Source organism: Gastrolobium bilobum, unplaced genomic scaffold (genome assembly GCF_033153095.1).
Source record: "Gastrolobium bilobum isolate Gb01-03AN ecotype WA unplaced genomic scaffold, APGP_CSIRO_Gbil_v1 utg18685, whole genome shotgun sequence".
NCBI classification, from domain to species: domain Eukaryota; kingdom Viridiplantae; phylum Streptophyta; class Magnoliopsida; order Fabales; family Fabaceae; genus Gastrolobium; species Gastrolobium bilobum.
Window position 1 is genome coordinate 121,847 of NW_026898737.1, and position 18,167 is coordinate 140,013.

The 18,167-nt window shown below is 33.7% G+C and overlaps 1 protein-coding gene across 2 annotated transcripts; it reads left to right on the plus strand.

The window, feature by feature from the left end:
• Window positions 1-1,661: 1,661 nt before the first annotated feature.
• On the plus strand, window positions 1,662-7,178 carry LOC133283649 (basic leucine zipper 9-like). Of its 2 annotated transcripts, none has more exons than XM_061480542.1 (6): window positions 1,662-1,968; window positions 4,213-4,336; window positions 5,278-5,419; window positions 5,519-5,594; window positions 5,765-5,890; window positions 6,718-7,178. In XM_061480542.1, the coding sequence occupies exons 1-6, from the start codon at window positions 1,726-1,728 to the stop codon at window positions 7,006-7,008; spliced, it is 1,002 nt and encodes a 333-aa protein (XP_061336526.1). In that variant the 5' UTR covers window positions 1,662-1,725; the 3' UTR covers window positions 7,009-7,178. The 2 variants fall into 2 exon arrangements, with proteins under 2 accessions (XP_061336526.1, XP_061336525.1); XM_061480541.1 differs by having other exon boundaries at window positions 1,665-1,968; window positions 4,213-4,342.
• Window positions 7,179-18,167: the final 10,989 nt, after the last annotated feature.

Sequence of the window (18,167 nt, forward strand, 5' to 3'; positions counted from 1 at the left end):
GCCATGCCTCCTAATGTTTTGGCACCAAATGCTTCATTAATTATTCTTTTCTTATTTCTTTACATGCCATATGGTCGTACAAGAAAACTAAAGACAAAAGATGTGCTGACTTTTGTATCTTTTTCCTATGTGAGCTAACTTTTGTAATTTGCATTCATCATGTGTTGCAATTTGACAAATTTAAAATAATGTAGAGTGCTTGGTCTAGAAGTAATCTCAGTCTTTTTGAATTCATAGTTCATCAAAGGTTGTCCATCATTTGCATAAACCACATTTCCAATAATCAAATTGTTAATATTTATGGTAGCTAGTGTTGCACACATCCAAAAGAGACACTATATATTCGTGAGGAGATGGAAACTGAAATTAAAATAATAAAATTGTTTTTATCACTCCCAAAGCAAGGTTGTCAAACTCGCGATTTTACGTAAAATCGTGAGGGGATAGTAAAATCGTAAATCGTAAAATGGCCACGAATCGTAAGTTTTTACTTTTAAAAATATATAATAAATATAATAATATCCAACTAACATTATAAATAAAAAGACACAAACTCATAACAAAAAATTTAGAGACTAAGTGCTTAGAGTACAAAGTTCATCAAATTCTCAAAGTTAGCATCGTCGTCGTCATCTCCCACGGCAACTTGTACTTGTTCTTCAACCATTTCTTCTACTTCCAAGTTTACAACCATGTTTTCTCCACTTTGGATTCCCACAATGTTTTCTTCAATTTGAGTTTCTAAATCCAAGTTTTCCTCTTGGGCCAAATCAATTTTTTGTCCAAATTTTTTTTTGTTTTGCCATCACTGCCCATGAATCGCTAACTCGTCCCAAATCGTACGAGTTTGTGATTTTGCACAGTAAAATGGCGATTTTAACGAGTTTACTCAGAATTTTGATTTTACTACCGATTTAACTCGCCAAACAAAGTAAACTCGTAAAATCGTACGATTTTACGAGTTAACTCGCGATTTTGATAACCATGCTCCCAAGTCCCAATTACTTTTACCATTTTTTTAAAAAAAAATTGAAATGATTTAATATACCTTTACATAATCAAAAAATCATTCGATCATTTATATCTCAAATCAAGATAAGCATAAATTGTAATATTGAATTAAAAAATTCATTCCTTTTAGGAATTTGGTCCTAAGGCTCAGCAACCAATACCAAACAATAAATATCTCTGTGGGTTACATAAAATGTTGAATTTCTTCAACTAATTAAAATTGTGTATCTTTTGGTGATGATTAGCCCAATCAGCTCAGTGGGAAATGCCATCATTCGTTCATACACCAATCATGCATTTTAAAATGTGAATGAATGAGGGTTGATGACTGATGAGTGATACTCTTATAGTCCTACTCCTATTGTTCTTATATATGAAAAACATTATTTAAACATAAAATATTTTTCACGTAACTTTCATAACATTTTGTTCTTTAATCAAAAGTAAGTTACATATCATTTAATTAACATTTCTCAGTTCTCACGGATTCAACAAGTAATTACACGTGATGATTCAGGACTGTTTCGTAATTTCATTCTGCTACGTTTTGACATCATGTGCCGTCCAATTCTATATTTTACTCTCTCTTTTTTTAAAAATAAAATAAAAAAAATTAATTCATCCCACGTAATTCATGTTTTCGCTCTTCCTATTTATACCCATTAAGCTCCTAGCCTCATTCCCTTTTCTCTCTCCTTCTCCTCTCCGGCGAAAATGGAACCTAAATGGGGCGGCGTTCTGGCGGCGCCGTCGATTTTCTCCAGCTTCGACGACTTGAAGTGGATCGCATCGGAGTTCGATCACGAGGAGTTCATGAAGCGCGTGACAGAAGTCGAAATAGCTAATGGATCGGCGAACGACGACGACGTGAAACCGTGCAAGATGGATCCGTTCATCAACGGCGGCGCATGCTCCGGCCAACTCAACGGCGCCGCCGTTGCTTCTTTCCCGAACCTGGTGAGTGCTCTCTCACTATCACACACTTCGCACTTAGGAAAACGCTCTTCACTCAGAAAAGTACCTTGCAACCTTTACTACAACACACCTCTTCCTTAAAAGTATTAAATAACACTAATTATTAATTATTAATTATTATTTCATATTAATTATGTAATGGTCATGATTATCGCCATATGTCACGCATCATGTAAATATAAGATCAGAATGATTGTTATTATAACGAAAATATGTTTATCATATTATATGACATAACTTATTTCATACAACAACATAAAAAATTAGATAACACTTATTAAAAAAAATAAAAATAAATTATCTATTTTTTTGTGTATTGCATGAAATAATTTATCTCATTCAACATGAGAAATACATTCATCTTATTATAAACCATATAATAATAGTTCTGATCATACTTTTCTATATATATATATATATATATATATATATATATATATATATATATATATGAGAAGAGATATTCTTACTATTAAAATTTTTCACTACCAACTTACTACCTATCTAATCATCATTGGATTTGCATTTTCTCTCTCTTCAAAAACTTTTTAAGATTCTCTCTCTTTGATCCAATGATGATTAGATAGGTAGTAAGTTGGTAGTGAAAATTTTTGGTAGTGAGAATATCCTCCCTCTATATATATATATACAAAAAAAATATTTTTGCAAGTAATACAGATAAGTTATCTGCATTTATTTTCAAAACGACGTCATTTTGAAATTGAAATATTAAAAAATTATAATTATAAAGATTATAATAACCCTGAAATAAATTAAAATTATAAAAACACCATGATTTTCACCCAGAACAACGTCATATTAATTTACTGTAGATAACTGATAGATAGTAACTACATAAAAACCAATATATATAAGATGCTCTATGTTGTTGTTCCTTTATTTGTAATAATTATGGCTTTCAACTTTGATTTGTGTACATAAGAAAATAACAGAGCTTCTTTTCCTTAATAATTTTTTTATCTCATCGAGTGCAACTTTTGTACTCAAAATTTAATAACCGGAAGAAGAAGAAAAAAAATCAGATGCTATAGTTTGCGTGTTTTAGGTATAGAGAGGAATTTGGTTGAACCAAAAGGTGAAGGAAATGTGGAGGCCACGTCAGCAGCAGGAGTTGTTTTGTGCTGACGTGGACTGCTTCATTATTTATTAGGTTGTAATCAGAACTGGTGGGAACGCGAACGCACTACGTACACTTCAGAATCTACACTTTTTCTTTACACAGCTATGGACCCCGTTATTTGAGAAGCAAAGAACAATAGACATGGAATTATTTTCATTTTCATCTCTACATATTAAAAAGTTAATAATTAGTATTTTATGATTTTGAAAAAGATTAACGAAAAGTTTGTCAAATGTATGTCGACTTTGTGTTTGAATGAGTGGATCAATGAATGCGAAATATGATGATTGTTTTCATCAGATTGTAATATGATTGGGTTAAACTATAATGGGGTTGTATTTGCTTGAAATATTTCATCAACCATAGATTCAAAAGAAAATAAACAAATATGAAGCAATCCAATGAATTCCATTGATCATGTTACCAATTTTTTATTTCATACAACCACGCGCATAACACAACTGATTTAATTATAGATTTTTCCTCTATGACTTAACTTCGATTCACTCACTTAATATTTTAGTTAAAGAAAATTCTAACCGCTTTTCGTCTATCCGTAAAAATAAGAAAAGAATAGAACAAAGCAATATGGGTCTTACTTTTTATAAATAAATTCTCAAGCCTTTTTTTCTTTATCTTTTTTTTTTTTTTTTTCATATACTCGTGAACATGATTATTCAATTGGTTAAATAAAATACATGAAATCTGCCATGCTAATTTTTTCGCTCCCACGAATTGTATATCTACTAAGTGCTTTGCCAGCTGATTGTAAATAATAATAATAATAGTAATATATTACTTTTTATAAAGTCGTCCTAATTATATTATTGCCCGCAATCCAAGTGGACCCATTGTAAAGGCTTTTTGGGTGGTGGAGTGTTTTGTTTTGCTACTTACCTATGTAGCTATCTTTTCTATGCTTTGATTTGTACCTTTTGCCCTTAAAACAAAATAAAAAGAATCTGCTAAGAATTTAATTGGAAAAGAAAAAAGTCGGTGTGTCAAGAAGCTACTTGAACCACGTACTTAAAAAAATTGATGGACAAAATAAAAATTCCAGCTTATGGATTCGTTCGTAATTGCAGGATGCGGTGACTGCATTTTCAACTTGTGGTGAACTAACAGATAATACCATCGTCAGCTCGCAGAACCTCACTCCCAGGCATTCCCCCATTTCTCCAACTATTGATACTCAGTCATCCATTTGTGGTACTGGTAATACTCTATGCTAATATTCATGCACACAGCTTTTGCAATGTCACACAATTGCAATATTAAGGGCATGCATGACAAAGATTTTGTTTTATTAAAAAAAGTGATTTTATTAAGGGTTCATTGAGTGTCCTTTCCTTTTAAAGGAGACGTCTTTTAGTATTTTTAACTATGTATTTTTGGAAGGAAGATGTATTATAAATTTTTGTAAATTACACTATGTTAGAACATAGTAACTTAGTGTTCTCCCAAGAGAACATAGTGTAGTTTGTAAGAGTTTGTAAGCAAAAAGTTTATAAATATAATCCTCCTCTTTTCAGAAATGCATAGTTATAATATTAAAGTTGTATTTTTTTCTCTCTTCAAAAGCTGTTTGCTAATGTGAAAAGTGAAAAAAATACAACTTTAATAATATAACTATGCATTCCCTGGAATGCATAATTAAAAATTGCTAAAATGATATAAGTTTATATCCTTTAAAAGGACACTTCCTTTTCTCTTTTATTAAACATTATTCTTAACCGTTTCTATTCCGATGTTAAAAATAGGGTCCCTAACTTCTCATGTTGTAAGAGAAGAAACTTCTCCAGCAACCAATTAACACTATATACTATTGATATTACATAGTTGTAATATTAAAATTGATTTTTTTCTCTTTGTTACATCAGTCAACAATCCCTGAAGAGAGAGAATTTTTTTTTTTTTTTTTTTTATAATTACAACTATATACTACGAACAGTACATAGTGTTAATTCATTGCAGGAGAAGCTTATGCTTATGCTGCAACAAGAAGCTATATTTCCCTTAAAAATATTTCAAAAGTATTATCATGTACACCCTACTTATGATACTCTACGCATAAAAGCAATATATACAGCTCATAGAACACTTAGTTTATATATAGTTTAACATTTTGGATTGCATTGAATAATGGGTAGTTGGGAGCCCGGTTTCTGCCAATAAACCAAATGGCAGAGAGAATCAAGGAAAAGTAACCACTACAAGTGGTTCCTCACGTGAGCCATCTGATGAGGATTGTGAACAGAGCACAAACCCTTGTGACATGAAGCGCCTTAGAAGGTATATCTCAAGTATTTGAAGTTAATTAGAATATAATCTCATAGATTGTTTCTTCCCATGCATCTTCTTTGTAACTTCACGTGATGATCATGATTTCAGGAAGGTTTCTAATCGCGAGTCTGCAAGGAGATCCAGAAGAAGAAAACAAGCGCATTTGGCTGACTTGGAGTTGCAGGTAAGTAATTTATATAAATCTATGTGCTTCTCTTTTAAGAAATTTAATCATTTAGATATTTGATATGATACTATTGTAATCATTTTCTTTTTTCATTGGTTTTTTTGTGTGTGTAGTTAATTAATTCCATTTCCAATATTGTGATGAGATTTTGAATTGTTCTTTCTCAGGTTGAACAGATGAGGCTGGAAAATGCAACCCTATACAAACAGCTTACAGATGCTAGCCAACAATTTCGTGATGCTGATACGAATAACAGAGTGTTAAAATCAGATGTCGAAGCTTTGAGAGCTAAGGTATAAGGTTGTTCTAACTTCTATATATATGTATATTAGGATCATGTTGAAGAGAGTTAAACTTATAAATTATCTACACCCAAAGGCCTATATGGACGCCTAGTAAGTGGTAACATATATAGAAACGTAACAAATTTTTGTAAAAGAATAAAATGAAGGAACCTACAAATGGACAATCTCCCTGAACAGAGTTTCTAGTAAGACAAGCTAACCGGTTAACTTAGAGAAGGATTTAATATCTTCTATTGTAAGAAATAATTTTTATCTTTATCTCATACATGCACACACATAAAAGTATGTGGGATCTATATATTTTTTTTCTCTTTTTTCTCTTCGTATGATCCTACATATTTTTATGTGTATAGGAGATAATTTTATCTCCTACAACATAAAAAACATCAAGCCCAGTTAATAATTACGCTTAGGTTACCTCCAATTTCCCATAAATATATACAAGTCACGTATTTGATGTATGATTTGCTCTAACATCAAAAATATTATTTTAGATCGTTAAAAATCGAATATTTTATAGTGAATTCTCCTAAATAGTAAACACATCCTATATTGATGCGAGAGACAGTAACAACCTTCATCTCTAAGATGATTTATCTATTTAGCCCTTCTTCCTTAATGTGTTTTTGTGATGGAAAGATATATAATACTGATTAGAGAATTAAAGAACTATATATCTAGATTTCATATCACATATCCTATAAACTTTTTAATATTAAAAACATACTAACAATTATTAATAACGTTGTATCAAGAGTCTCATGAAATTTGTAACAATTAATTGTCAAAGTATTATGATCTCTCTGCATTTTTAGGTGAAGTTAGCCGAGGATATGGTCACTAGGGGCTCTTTCAGCACCCTTAACAACCAAATTTTCCAGAATCAGAGTCAATTGAGCACTCAACCACAACTCAACACGAGTAATCAGCGATGCATGGCACATGTCTCGCCAACCATCACTGTCCCTGGGAATGATGCCTCATTTGGTGGACAGAATTCATCTCTTGGGCTTGGAAACTTGGAAACGTGGACAGAATTCAGTGATTTCAACAATGGAGTCATAAGTGATGCTGTGAGCTCTGTGACTAATGAAATATGGCCATAAAGGGTCTCGCTCCACCACACCTTTGTAGCATACCCAATTAGTTCCAACTTTATGTACGCCTTGTTTGATTTAGATTTGTAGGTAATATTATGGAAATTACTATTTTCCATAAAAGACTTTCTACACGTACTAAACCATCTACTAATCCTAAATTATCATGGGGCTTGTGTCAAACGGTTTCTTTCATTATCTTTTTTTCCCCCCCTTTTTTCTTGTTTGTTATACTTTAGTTAACAAAAATGGGTATAGTGACTAATTTCCTAAAATTAATAGGTTTAGAGAAATATAACGTCTCTCTTATATTATTGGAATAATGTCACAAACTCAACAAATTTACCAAAACTTTGACATAATAATACAGTTAAATTTAAAAAATATGAAGTTACAAGTATTACTCATTTATCATGATTTTTTTTTTTTTTGTTACCATTTTTTCATATTATGTTCTTCCGTGTTAATTCGTCTTTAATTATATAGGTGACTAAAAACACTGTCCTTTCTATTATAGTATTTCGCTTAGCATAAAAAGATGTTATTGCTTTGTCCATCATCACTTTTGGTAGTAGGGAAACTAACATCTCACTTTTCAATACCGTCTATTATACATCAAAGATTTGGTTTTTAAATTCTAGTTAATATTTTCAAGACCTTTTGCATTATTATAGTATAACATTTTTGTACTAATTAAAACTAAATTTTTACTTAACATGATAGTGGTATCTAACTTTACTTAAACTTTTACTCAAAAAAAAAAAAAAAAAAACAAACAAACAAACTTCACGAAAAATTGGTCCTTAATTAAACACTCGTGCATATAGAAGCATGATGCCAATTCGAAGCACTTACCTAAACAGCAAGAGCACTCAATAACCTAATTTAGTCATTGTCATGGAACATTATAAGGCATCACAGAATAAAACCAACTAAACTAAGCGCGAGGTGGCCAACCATAGAAAAGAACATAACACATCGTTAATTATATGTAGTTGCCGGTGAAGGCTGAAGAATATTTGTGTGAATTTAGTCCAAATATATTTTAGTTTTATATACTTTTGAAGCAATACACAAAATTAATTAAAACACGATATGTAACACATAAATTGAATATGAGTTCTATTTTTTTCATGTTGCTGAAAAAAATTCATCTAATGCAAAAAAAAATAAAAATAATTATGTACTAAGAATAATACATAGTTATAATAATAAAATTATTTTTTCTCTTTTCGTCACGTTAGCCGATAATATCCGAGGAGAGAGAAAAATAAAACAACTTTAATATTATAATTGTGTATTACTATTACCCGTAGTATATAGTTATTTTTTTTGCATGAAATAATTTTTTTTCCAGTAACATAAAAAAAGGATTTTGATTGAATATAGTATCAAGTTTATGGGTCCCCAATTTCTACTTTCATTGCGGAAGAGATTTTTTGCAACAACAAATTAATGAATTTGAAATTGATGAAATAACAATTTCAGGAACTGGTTCATCTTTAGGTCTCTTTCTCTTTCTTTCAAATTGTTGTTGTAGAAATTCAGCAATCATTGTGTCAATCCTTCTAATCTCATAAATAGAATATCTTGCTTCAGAAACAACCATAGTGAATGAACCAACCACAAAGACAATGCACTAAGTTCATTAGTAGTTGTTTCAACATGAACATCCACAACATTTTCAGCCTTATAGCTTGCATTCGTTGTCCATCTAGATAAAATATATTTTTCAAGAAAGGTCATTATTTGTTTCTTCTTCATGATGTATAGAATATGTCTGCACAAAACTCTCTATAGTCTCAAATTTTGCACACAAACAATCAGCTGTGAAGGTTTCTGTCAAATGATAGTTGACAATTGCCCACCATTTTTTATCAACTTCGGGAGACCCCACTCTGTACTTGATAAGATTTTCATTTGTTAATTTTTTTCTTCATGAAACTAATCATGTAAGGTAGCCTTCCACTCCCTTTTAAAGATCTCAAACAATTTTCTTGTGTAACGTTTTCCAGCTATTGAATTGGATAATTAATCTCTAAATTTGCTTTTGTATTTCTAGTTTTAAAATCTTTATCTTCTTCTGTATCCCTCCTAGACTTGATTGCTTTATCATATTGGGTAACAAAGTCATTTAATATTGTATTAGAGTTGACGTATCCATCAAAAAATGCATTAATTCTCTCACTTCGGCCATTCGTGGTCATTCCAGCAAAAAAGATATCTTTCAAATGTGTTTTTGCCCAATGATGACTTGAAGCATACATGTTAGGCAGCCAACTACTTACTACTTGCTTCAATATTATATTTAATCCTCAATTCTTCTCACTTGCCTTCAAACTCATAGATGTTTCGACTTTTATATCACTCGTGAAAGTCAACATCAAAACTATCTTTAAATTATGTAAGTAGTACTTGACTATGCTCCGTAACATTTTTTTTATGTGCCATGCGTAAAAACGATGTCGTGCTCCTCGAAATATCTCGACAATTTCTTTTTCCTATAGCTTTGTCTTGATTAGTGATAATAGCAACAAGAGACTTATCAAACATACATGTTCAAAACTGTTCAAACAAACAACCAAGTAAATATTGCCCCTGTTTCATCTTCTAACAAAGATGAAACAAATAAAATTGACTGCCCACGGCGATTAACTCCCACAAAAGGGGCAAAAGGAAACTTGAACTTGTTTGTTTTGTAAGTCGCATCAAACACAAGGACTTCGCCAAATTGAATATACGCAACTCTTGACCTACCATCAGCCCAAAAGATGCTTCTTAATGTACCATATTTTTTCGAATGCATATCAAAATAAAAAGATCCATCAAGAACAGACTTCCTTTGAAAGTGTTTGATGATGCCTTGACATTCTCGCCCTACATATTATTCTTTTTCTAGCCTCATATAACATTGCTAATTTGAACTGGGGTAATATTAATTTCTTTATTCATAGCGTTCACCCACCACCTTTGAGATTTTTGAAGACGTTAAACCCTCTTGATAAAGCTTAGAAATAAAATTCTTCACCTTTGAATGAGTGTTAATGTAAGAACCCGCACCGTTAATTAAGAAAATTAATTAATTAATTATGTGGAATTATAAAACAATTCCATAATTGACCCTAATAATTATTATGAGGCTCTAATAATTATAGTAAGTGAGTAATAATGCTGAAAGTCGTTTTTCTGATGAAAAGTGCAGATACCGGTTCGGCTAGTCGGTATAAATGCGTATCGAAAAAGTATCCCGGAAAATTATAATAAGTGCATGAATATTCCTAGAATAATATATAGGAATTGTAAAATGAGTTTCAAGTGAAAATAATGAGAACTGGTGCCAGAACTGATATTGGCTATGGAAAAGCGCGTACCGGAAATGTGCTGCGAAAAATATAATAAAAATATGATAAATCTTGTAAAATTGAGTAGGTTCAGAATCCTGAGTTTGGGATTAAAATGCTAAGCGTAGCAATTAAAGTTAATACTGTGTGTTTAATTATTAAGTGACTATATATACATTAGTTTGACACTAAACCCTAGGCCATACACTATCCTACGTGACTCTTGAGGGGCTGGTCAACTGGTGCTTGGTTCTACTATCTCCCTTCACCATTTTCTTGGTCAAGTTGTCACCTTTGCTTGAGTTCTTCACCTTTGAGCTTGTATACACTTAGAGCTATCATTGTGAGAGGGTGAGGGTGCATATTCTGAGTCCTTGCCACTGTGTGAGTCAGTTTTGAGGGCTGAGTTTGGGAGTTGGGTTGTGGGAACCTTGGTGATGGCATTTTGAACTTCAAAGTGTCACCTTTGTGAAGTAAGAACTCATCTTGTGTGTCATTTTCATGCACCATCTTAGCCTGAGTATTTGGAGCTGCTTTATAATGACCCTAACTGGTAAATCTTAGTTAGAGATTTAATTTAAGGATTTAAATGCCATAATTAGATTCAGTGAGCGATTTCGAGTATTTTGACTGTAATCATGACTATGTTATGAACAATGCGTTCTGCCGGAGAATTTACAGTTTTGTGAATTAACCGGTAGAGCTTAAATGAGCAAAATGATTTTAGAAACATAATTTGACAATTCTGACGACAAATATGAGTTCAAAACGAAAAATTGTATAGTCTGCACTTTCCGTGAAAATCTCGTGAATAGTGTTTCTACCGGGTATTTTGTACTGCTGTTTAAGCAACCGGTAGAGTCCAGAAGCAAATAATTGATGAAATAAGAATAATAAATTCCAATATATGCCAAACAAGTCAATATGGGCCCAAAGGAAATGATAAGTTAATAAGTTTTAAGTTCAGAAGTAAACGAAGTACAGTTAGTGGTTCACAGTGCATTTCGTCAAAAACGGTGCAGAAACCATACTGTAAATTAAGAATATTGTTCCTTAGGAAATAAAAATTTATGTAAATGAGTTTAGAAAAATAAAAATATGTTTGTCGCTTTAAGTTAGTCTCGGGTCAAAGTAAGTGAAAATACGCGAAAGAAAAATATCCGGTTAAAAGCCACATGTGCTTATAAAACATAAGTGACTTAAGTGATCACTATTCACTCAAAGCAAAACACTCTCTTCTCTCTCCTTGGGGCCGAGCTGCAGCAATGGAAAGGGGACTAGGGTTTTGGTTCTTGTTTCTTTGATTTCTCCTCCAATATACAACCAAATCTTCCACCCATTATACCAACCTCATAGGAAATCATCCAAGGAAGCTATTCCACCCCTCCATTTGAGCTGATTTCGTTTGTGGAGGGAGATATTTGTCATCTCATTTTTGTGCACTATTCATCCAAGGTGAAAAAAAGAAAGTTTTTGGTGGAGACTTGTTTGAAGGTTATCTCCTTGACCTTGTATAAGCTTTTGGAGGTAATAATATTTCTATGATTGTATTTTGATGAGTAGGCTATTAAAATTAGGAGTATGTTTTGGTAGGAAAATATAGTGTTTTAAAATTTGAAATTATGATGAACCTTTGATGTCTTGGATATAGTAATGTAAGTTAAGCATTTTACTGTGTTAAAAATAAATTAAAATAAAATAAAAGAAATCCTATGGCACCTCCCTCTTGCCTCGGCCTGGTAGGTTTATAGGGGTCATTGGGAAAAACTTTATATGATGCATCATGAGAGTTTAAGGTGTAGGAATTAAGTGGGAAAAATTCGATAAATTGGTGAAAAGGCCAAAGTGAGGAGAATTATATAAAAATGCCCTTATGTTCGGCCTTGTGGGGCTTTAGAGGGGCTTTATGTTCCAAAATTTTATTGAAAACTTTTTGAATACATATATGTATGTTTAAGTTGCTAACTAAGTGAAGAAAGAATAAGTAAAAAGAAAAGAACCTTTTTGCCTATTGTCCTTGTAGAATTCGACCTATAGGGTGGCTTAGGGATATATTTGTTGCACTTTATTTTAATAAAATGTGTTGTATAAAATTGATGATTTAAGAAGTGAAATGGCTTGAAAAGGGGTTGAAAAATACCTTGAGTCCCTTAAGGGTAGGTTCACGGCCTCTTAAAGAAAATGGCATGATTATGTTGAAAATTCTCAAGTGAACACTTGATTAAAAATTAAAGAATGCTAACGAGTATAAGGTGGTATAGACTTGTGTATTGGTATAGCATTGACAAAAATATAAAGAAAGGAAGATAAGCGATAAAATGTATGCCTTATGGAAAATCAAGGCATGATAGCATTTTATTGATTTGTATTTGTGGATTCTTGCTCTAGGTGTACCTAGGGACTAAAAAGGAATCGGAATCTCTTGAAGATATATAAGTAACTTGAGCCACAAGTAAGCGGATTGATAAAGCTTCAAGAGGTAAGCTCTATGTTTAAGGAGTCTTTTCCCGCTTGAGTGCTCCACCATGGTTAGTGAACTATGGTTGGACTGTATGACTGTTATTTAGATGCTTTGTATAGATGCATTCATATAGAGTTATTTGATAACATGATATGTTTTGCTCTGATATGACTTCTGTAATATGATTCTGTAACAATCTCTGGCCATTGATTGTATAGTACTCGGATGTCCGCTTTGGGGTCCTCCCTCGGGACTGATGGTGTACGCCTCTGATATGTCTGGTTCCGCTTTGGGGTCCTCCTTCGGGAACACGTGCGTTAATTTCCGCTTGGGGTCCTCCCTTGGAAATGACTATGTACGCCTCTATAATATATGTTATATGCTCTGTTCAGTAAAGATATCTGTTATATGTGCATTGTATACTCTGTATCTGACTTTTGTGCAGGAGTGAGCTAGGGGTATGGAGAATTCTCTATAAACCTGGAGCTTATTGAGATTTGTAATCTCACCCCTCGTTGGGGACATATTTTCAGGTGCCCAGATTCTCGGTGAGTCCTCACTAGGCAGGGACGCGACACGTGGCTGAGGCAGTTGACGGATTGAATTTTGAGTGGATGTAGGCTACTACTTTTTTTAAAGTATATTCATGTCATTTTGTATTTTCGCCTTTGATGGATCATGACATTGATCCTTTATTTTGTATATGTTTTGTACATGTCTGTCAGTTTGACGCATGTACATTTGAGTATTCAGGCACGTTATATGATGATGTAGTATTCAGTTATGTTTATGTATTGGACTGCATGCTGTTAGATTAGTGGCACGGAGCCAGTTTCTGCATGCGCCCATAGATGGGTATCTGAATATAATTGCATAACTAGTACTTCTAGATATGAATATTGTTTAAACTGTTTATCAGGAAATGCTTTCTGAGGGGGATTGGAAAATCCCCAGTTGTCCGATTTATAGAGGAAACTCTGCCCGATTTTCGTTTACGCCGAGTAAGAATTAAAGTAGAAAAAGAAAAAGTTAGCTCGTATTTTCGTAAGTTAAGTCTTCCATTGTTTCTGTTTATATCATATGCATTTTAATTGAACCGGCTCGAGACGGGGATGTTACATTGCTTGGTGAGCTCCAAGAGCCTTCTTTTCTGAGTTTGAAGCTTGGGTAAGTGTTACCACCCTTTGATCATGAGTTTAATGGGTAAAATTTAATGTCTTGCCATGTTTAATGAGTTAAACAAGTAACCAACTGATATGTGAACTTAAAACAGAGTAAAAATGCATGCTTTGACGTTTTAAAGTGTTAAAAATGGAACCTTTGTTGGATATCTTCGCGAAATGTAGAAGCTGCATTCTGTCGCGAAATATCCGGATATGAATATCCGGATATGGGGTCTTTTGATATCCGAATATGATATTCGGATATGCATATCCGAATATGATTTCCGGATATGTCCCAGACAGATATCCGGATATTCTGTGTTTTTGAGGAACAATGGCTTACTGTTCATCCAGAACTAATGTGTGGAGTTTGTGGACCCTAGTTTGAGGAAGTTGAACTTCTGTAATAATTGAACTAAGTCAGAATCAAGTGATTAAGGGCTTATGGCTTGGTGAGAAGCCTTAAGACATAAAACGTAAAAGAGAAGCATTGTCTTTATGTTTATGCATATGAGCTATGTTTATTGATATGATTGCTGGTCCAAATCAAATTGTGATTCTGCTGTGTTTAACTGTGAGCTTTGGTTGGACTCTTGGCTTGGATTGTTAGCTTGCAAGGTAAGCTTTCGTGTCCTCGGTTTAGCCATGTTGTGGTTTCACCATGTCCCATGGGGGTATGGTTGTATGCATGTTGTGTTACATGCTTTGAATATTTGAAATGCTTTTGAGCTGGTATGTGCAATGGCTTATAATATGTATGTGTTTTTTCCACATAGTCGGTAAGCCTGAGTATGTAGCGTCATACAAGATGGTGAGCCCGTGGGTGGGTGCAAGTAGCGTCTTGCATATTGTATGGGTAATAGACGTATTCTTGCATTTCTCTGATCAGTAGAATAGAATTGACACACATGACATGATTATCTATTGCATTGCATTATTTTGGAAATTATATTGTTAAACTGCTTTTGAACTTATATTGCACATGTAAGTGAGCTTGGGGTGGAAGATCCTTGAGGACCCCTTGTCTTACTGAGATTTCTTGTTTAGAGATCTCACCCCACATTTCGGGGCGCTTATTTCAGGTTCAGGTAGTTTGGGGGCTGATGCCTCTAGCGGCAGGAGGCCAGAGCTTAGCTGATGATATTGCTGTTATATTTATGCTGACATGTCTGGATTGGATGTTGTTTATGTTTTCCGCCATATTATTATGATGTTGATGTTGAGACTTATGTTGGGCTTGATGCCTTATTTGGATGAGCACGTGGTTTGTCCATGCCACTTTATGTTAGTTCTTTGAGTTGAGTTGTATAACTTAGTAGGTTGTCCGGTCTACGTGTTATAGTTCCGTGACTAGAGACATACTTATGTTATTTATTTAATGAGGTATTTTAGTTAGATATTTATTTGCATTTTACATACAAGCAATGTTTTGAAAATGGATTAAGTATTCAACTTGGCTAAGTATAATGACATCATAATTGAAAAGAAAAAGATATTCCGCAATTTTAATTAAGCGCAGCTTAATACGATGATATGATAACATTACCGGATATATACGGGGTGTTACAGTTAATCAATGGAGGATTGTGCGTATCATTGAACTTCTCCATGATCCATGATTCATCTACTAACTTTATTTTTAACATTGCTGAACAATTAGTCCTTGTATCCCTTCGTCTTTTGACATTATTAACGTCAATTCGTTTATCATTTAGTTTCTTGACACCTTGCTTTGAGCACACATAATATCACCTACACGGTTGTTGTGTCTTTGCATTCTTGTTAAAGTACTGCTTACGTATTCCAAACCCCTTACCTTCAGCATAGACATTATAAAAACAATAAGCTTCTTCTGTTGTCTTAAATCCCGTTTGTTTAAGCTTCTAAAAAAAGTAACTTTTATCTCTTTTTTATTTTAGAAGTGCTTTTTATAAAAGTTAAAGTTATTTATATTTTTATAAAAATATTTACTTTTTGAAAAAAAATATTTGGCTTTTGACTTTTGCTTTTCTTAGAAGTTAAAATTTTTAGCTTCTGAAAAAAGTTGATTTTTGACTTTTTTGTGACTTTTGCTTTTTTTAAAAGCAGATATTCAAACGAACTAAAAACGAGAAGCGCTTTATTTTTTGAAAAAAAGAAGCTTATGAAGAAAAAAAAGCCCATCCAAACGGGCCCTTAAAGACTCCACCTAAACTAGGGGCCTCACTGAATCCACTATCATCATCTCCCATAATTTCTTGTACTATCTTCTCTACAATCACCATCTTTGTCTTCCAATAGCAACTTTTGGTATGTGACTAGAAGATAGGTTGGGGAAATTCATTTTTTTTTTTGAATATAAAGGAAATAGACTACAAAACAGGGCAAATTCTCGAATGAGAAATGCCCTTCGTATCACTGTCTAACAAAACAATACAATCTGCAGGGGATTGCTCAAAAACATGCATGTCCCAGTCGTTAAAAGAATAACCCAAAGTAGCTAACCTATCCGCAAGCCTATTGCCTTCCCTGTAAGAGTGACTAATTCTGATATTCCATGGTCTATCTAACAACTCTCTTATTCTGTTGACCAAAGGGGATAAGGGGTGTTGTATCTCACAATGTTTGGACACCAACCGAATAACTGCTTGAGAGTCCCCTTCAACCCAGAGATTCGGGGTGCCCAAATCCCAAGCTACTTCAAGACCATGCAACAGACCCCATAATTCCGCTCTAGTTGAGGTACTTGCACCAATATTTCTACAGACGCCCTTCATCCAATTGCCTGACGCATTCCTAATTACACCGCTACAACTGGTCTTCTTTCCTCTATCTACACATGAGCCATCAAAGTTGAGTTTGCTACACCCTTCTTCAGGAAACTTCCAGCAAACAAATCTTTTCTCCTTCTCACGCACCTTCAAACCTTGGGGACATAGTTCCCTCTGTGCAATCTCCACTTGTGATACAAAAACTTTCACTTTCCTTATAATGGAGTCCTGTGAAATTTTGGACAAGCCATTGTTGGCCTGGTAAGGAGAAAAATCCAGTCCATCTCTTCTCCGGTTCAAAAAGTTCTCTGTTAAGTGTCTGTGGAACCTCCTCTCATTTGTTAGTAGATTGTTACCTATAGCCAGCCAAAGGAATGACTGCGTACCCTCTTCGAATCCCTCCACAGCCAAGCATTCTCACTTGTATTACTCATACCCTCATTTGTCCCGTTAGTTAACATGTCATAAGCCGTCTTGATAGATAATAAGCCATCTCCAGACAAACTCCAAACAACGAAGTCATCCCCTTTCTCAGGATTAGGGGGCCTAACGTTAGCAATATTATGGGAATTAACCAGCTTGTTCACGGTCTAGTCGCTTGCATCCTCAGGAACCTGGACATCTTCCTTCATAATAACCCTATCATTCAGCGACAACCATCTGTCCCTCCAAAAATTGGTATATATGTTGCCCGTTGCCAGTTTGAATCCTCGTCCCTTCAGCAACTTTCGGCCAGACACACACGCATCACCCCCCCTCCAAAGGTTCGAGGCTTGCCTTTTAGCTTTCAGTTCTGGGATGAGATCCTCGCTCACTCCATATTTGTTTCTGAGAACACAGGCCCATAGGCTTGTTCTCTGAGTAAGAATACCATGCCCTACTTTCTTAATGAAAGCTTGGTTGTTCTTTTTCATTCTTCTAATGCCAATACCACCCAACTTCTTTGGCTGGCAAACCTTCTCCCAAGCCATAGCATGCACCTTTCTCTTCTCTAAGGTAGATCCCCATGAGAACATCCTGGACCTCTTTTCAATATCCTGAAAATTCATTGAAGAAGATGAATTGATCGTAAATAGTAATGAGAGAAAATAACGACACGAAAAACAAAAAGGAAAATTAGGGTTTTTTTTTTCTAAGTACATCGGTGTAGTTTTCGAGTTACATGAGATAGGAAAAATATTTTTTATATAAAATAAAAATATCAAGTTTCACGTTGCATAACACACATAAAAAATAGATATGATCTATTTTTTTTTTTCTATTTTTTCTCCTTAATAAGTTTCATCCATTTTTTTATGTGTTACATAAAAGATATTATCTCATGCAACGTGAGAAATAATATTTCCTAATAAGATACAAACCTCCTCACATTTTATAAATTCATTAAAGATAAGTTGCCTCTACAGTAGTAACAATTCAAAGTTATCAATACTTGAACATAAATTTTTTTAAA

Coding starts and splice junctions, on each gene's coding strand:
- LOC133283649 (XM_061480541.1), top strand. CDS start 1,726: ATGGAACCTAAATGGGGCGGCGTTCTGGCGGCGCCGTCGATTTTCTCC. Junction 4,343..5,277: donor GTCATCCATTTGTGGTACTG/GTAATACTCTAT, acceptor AATAATGGGTAG/TTGGGAGCCCGGTTTCTGCC. Junction 5,891..6,717: donor TCGAAGCTTTGAGAGCTAAG/GTATAAGGTTGT, acceptor CTGCATTTTTAG/GTGAAGTTAGCCGAGGATAT.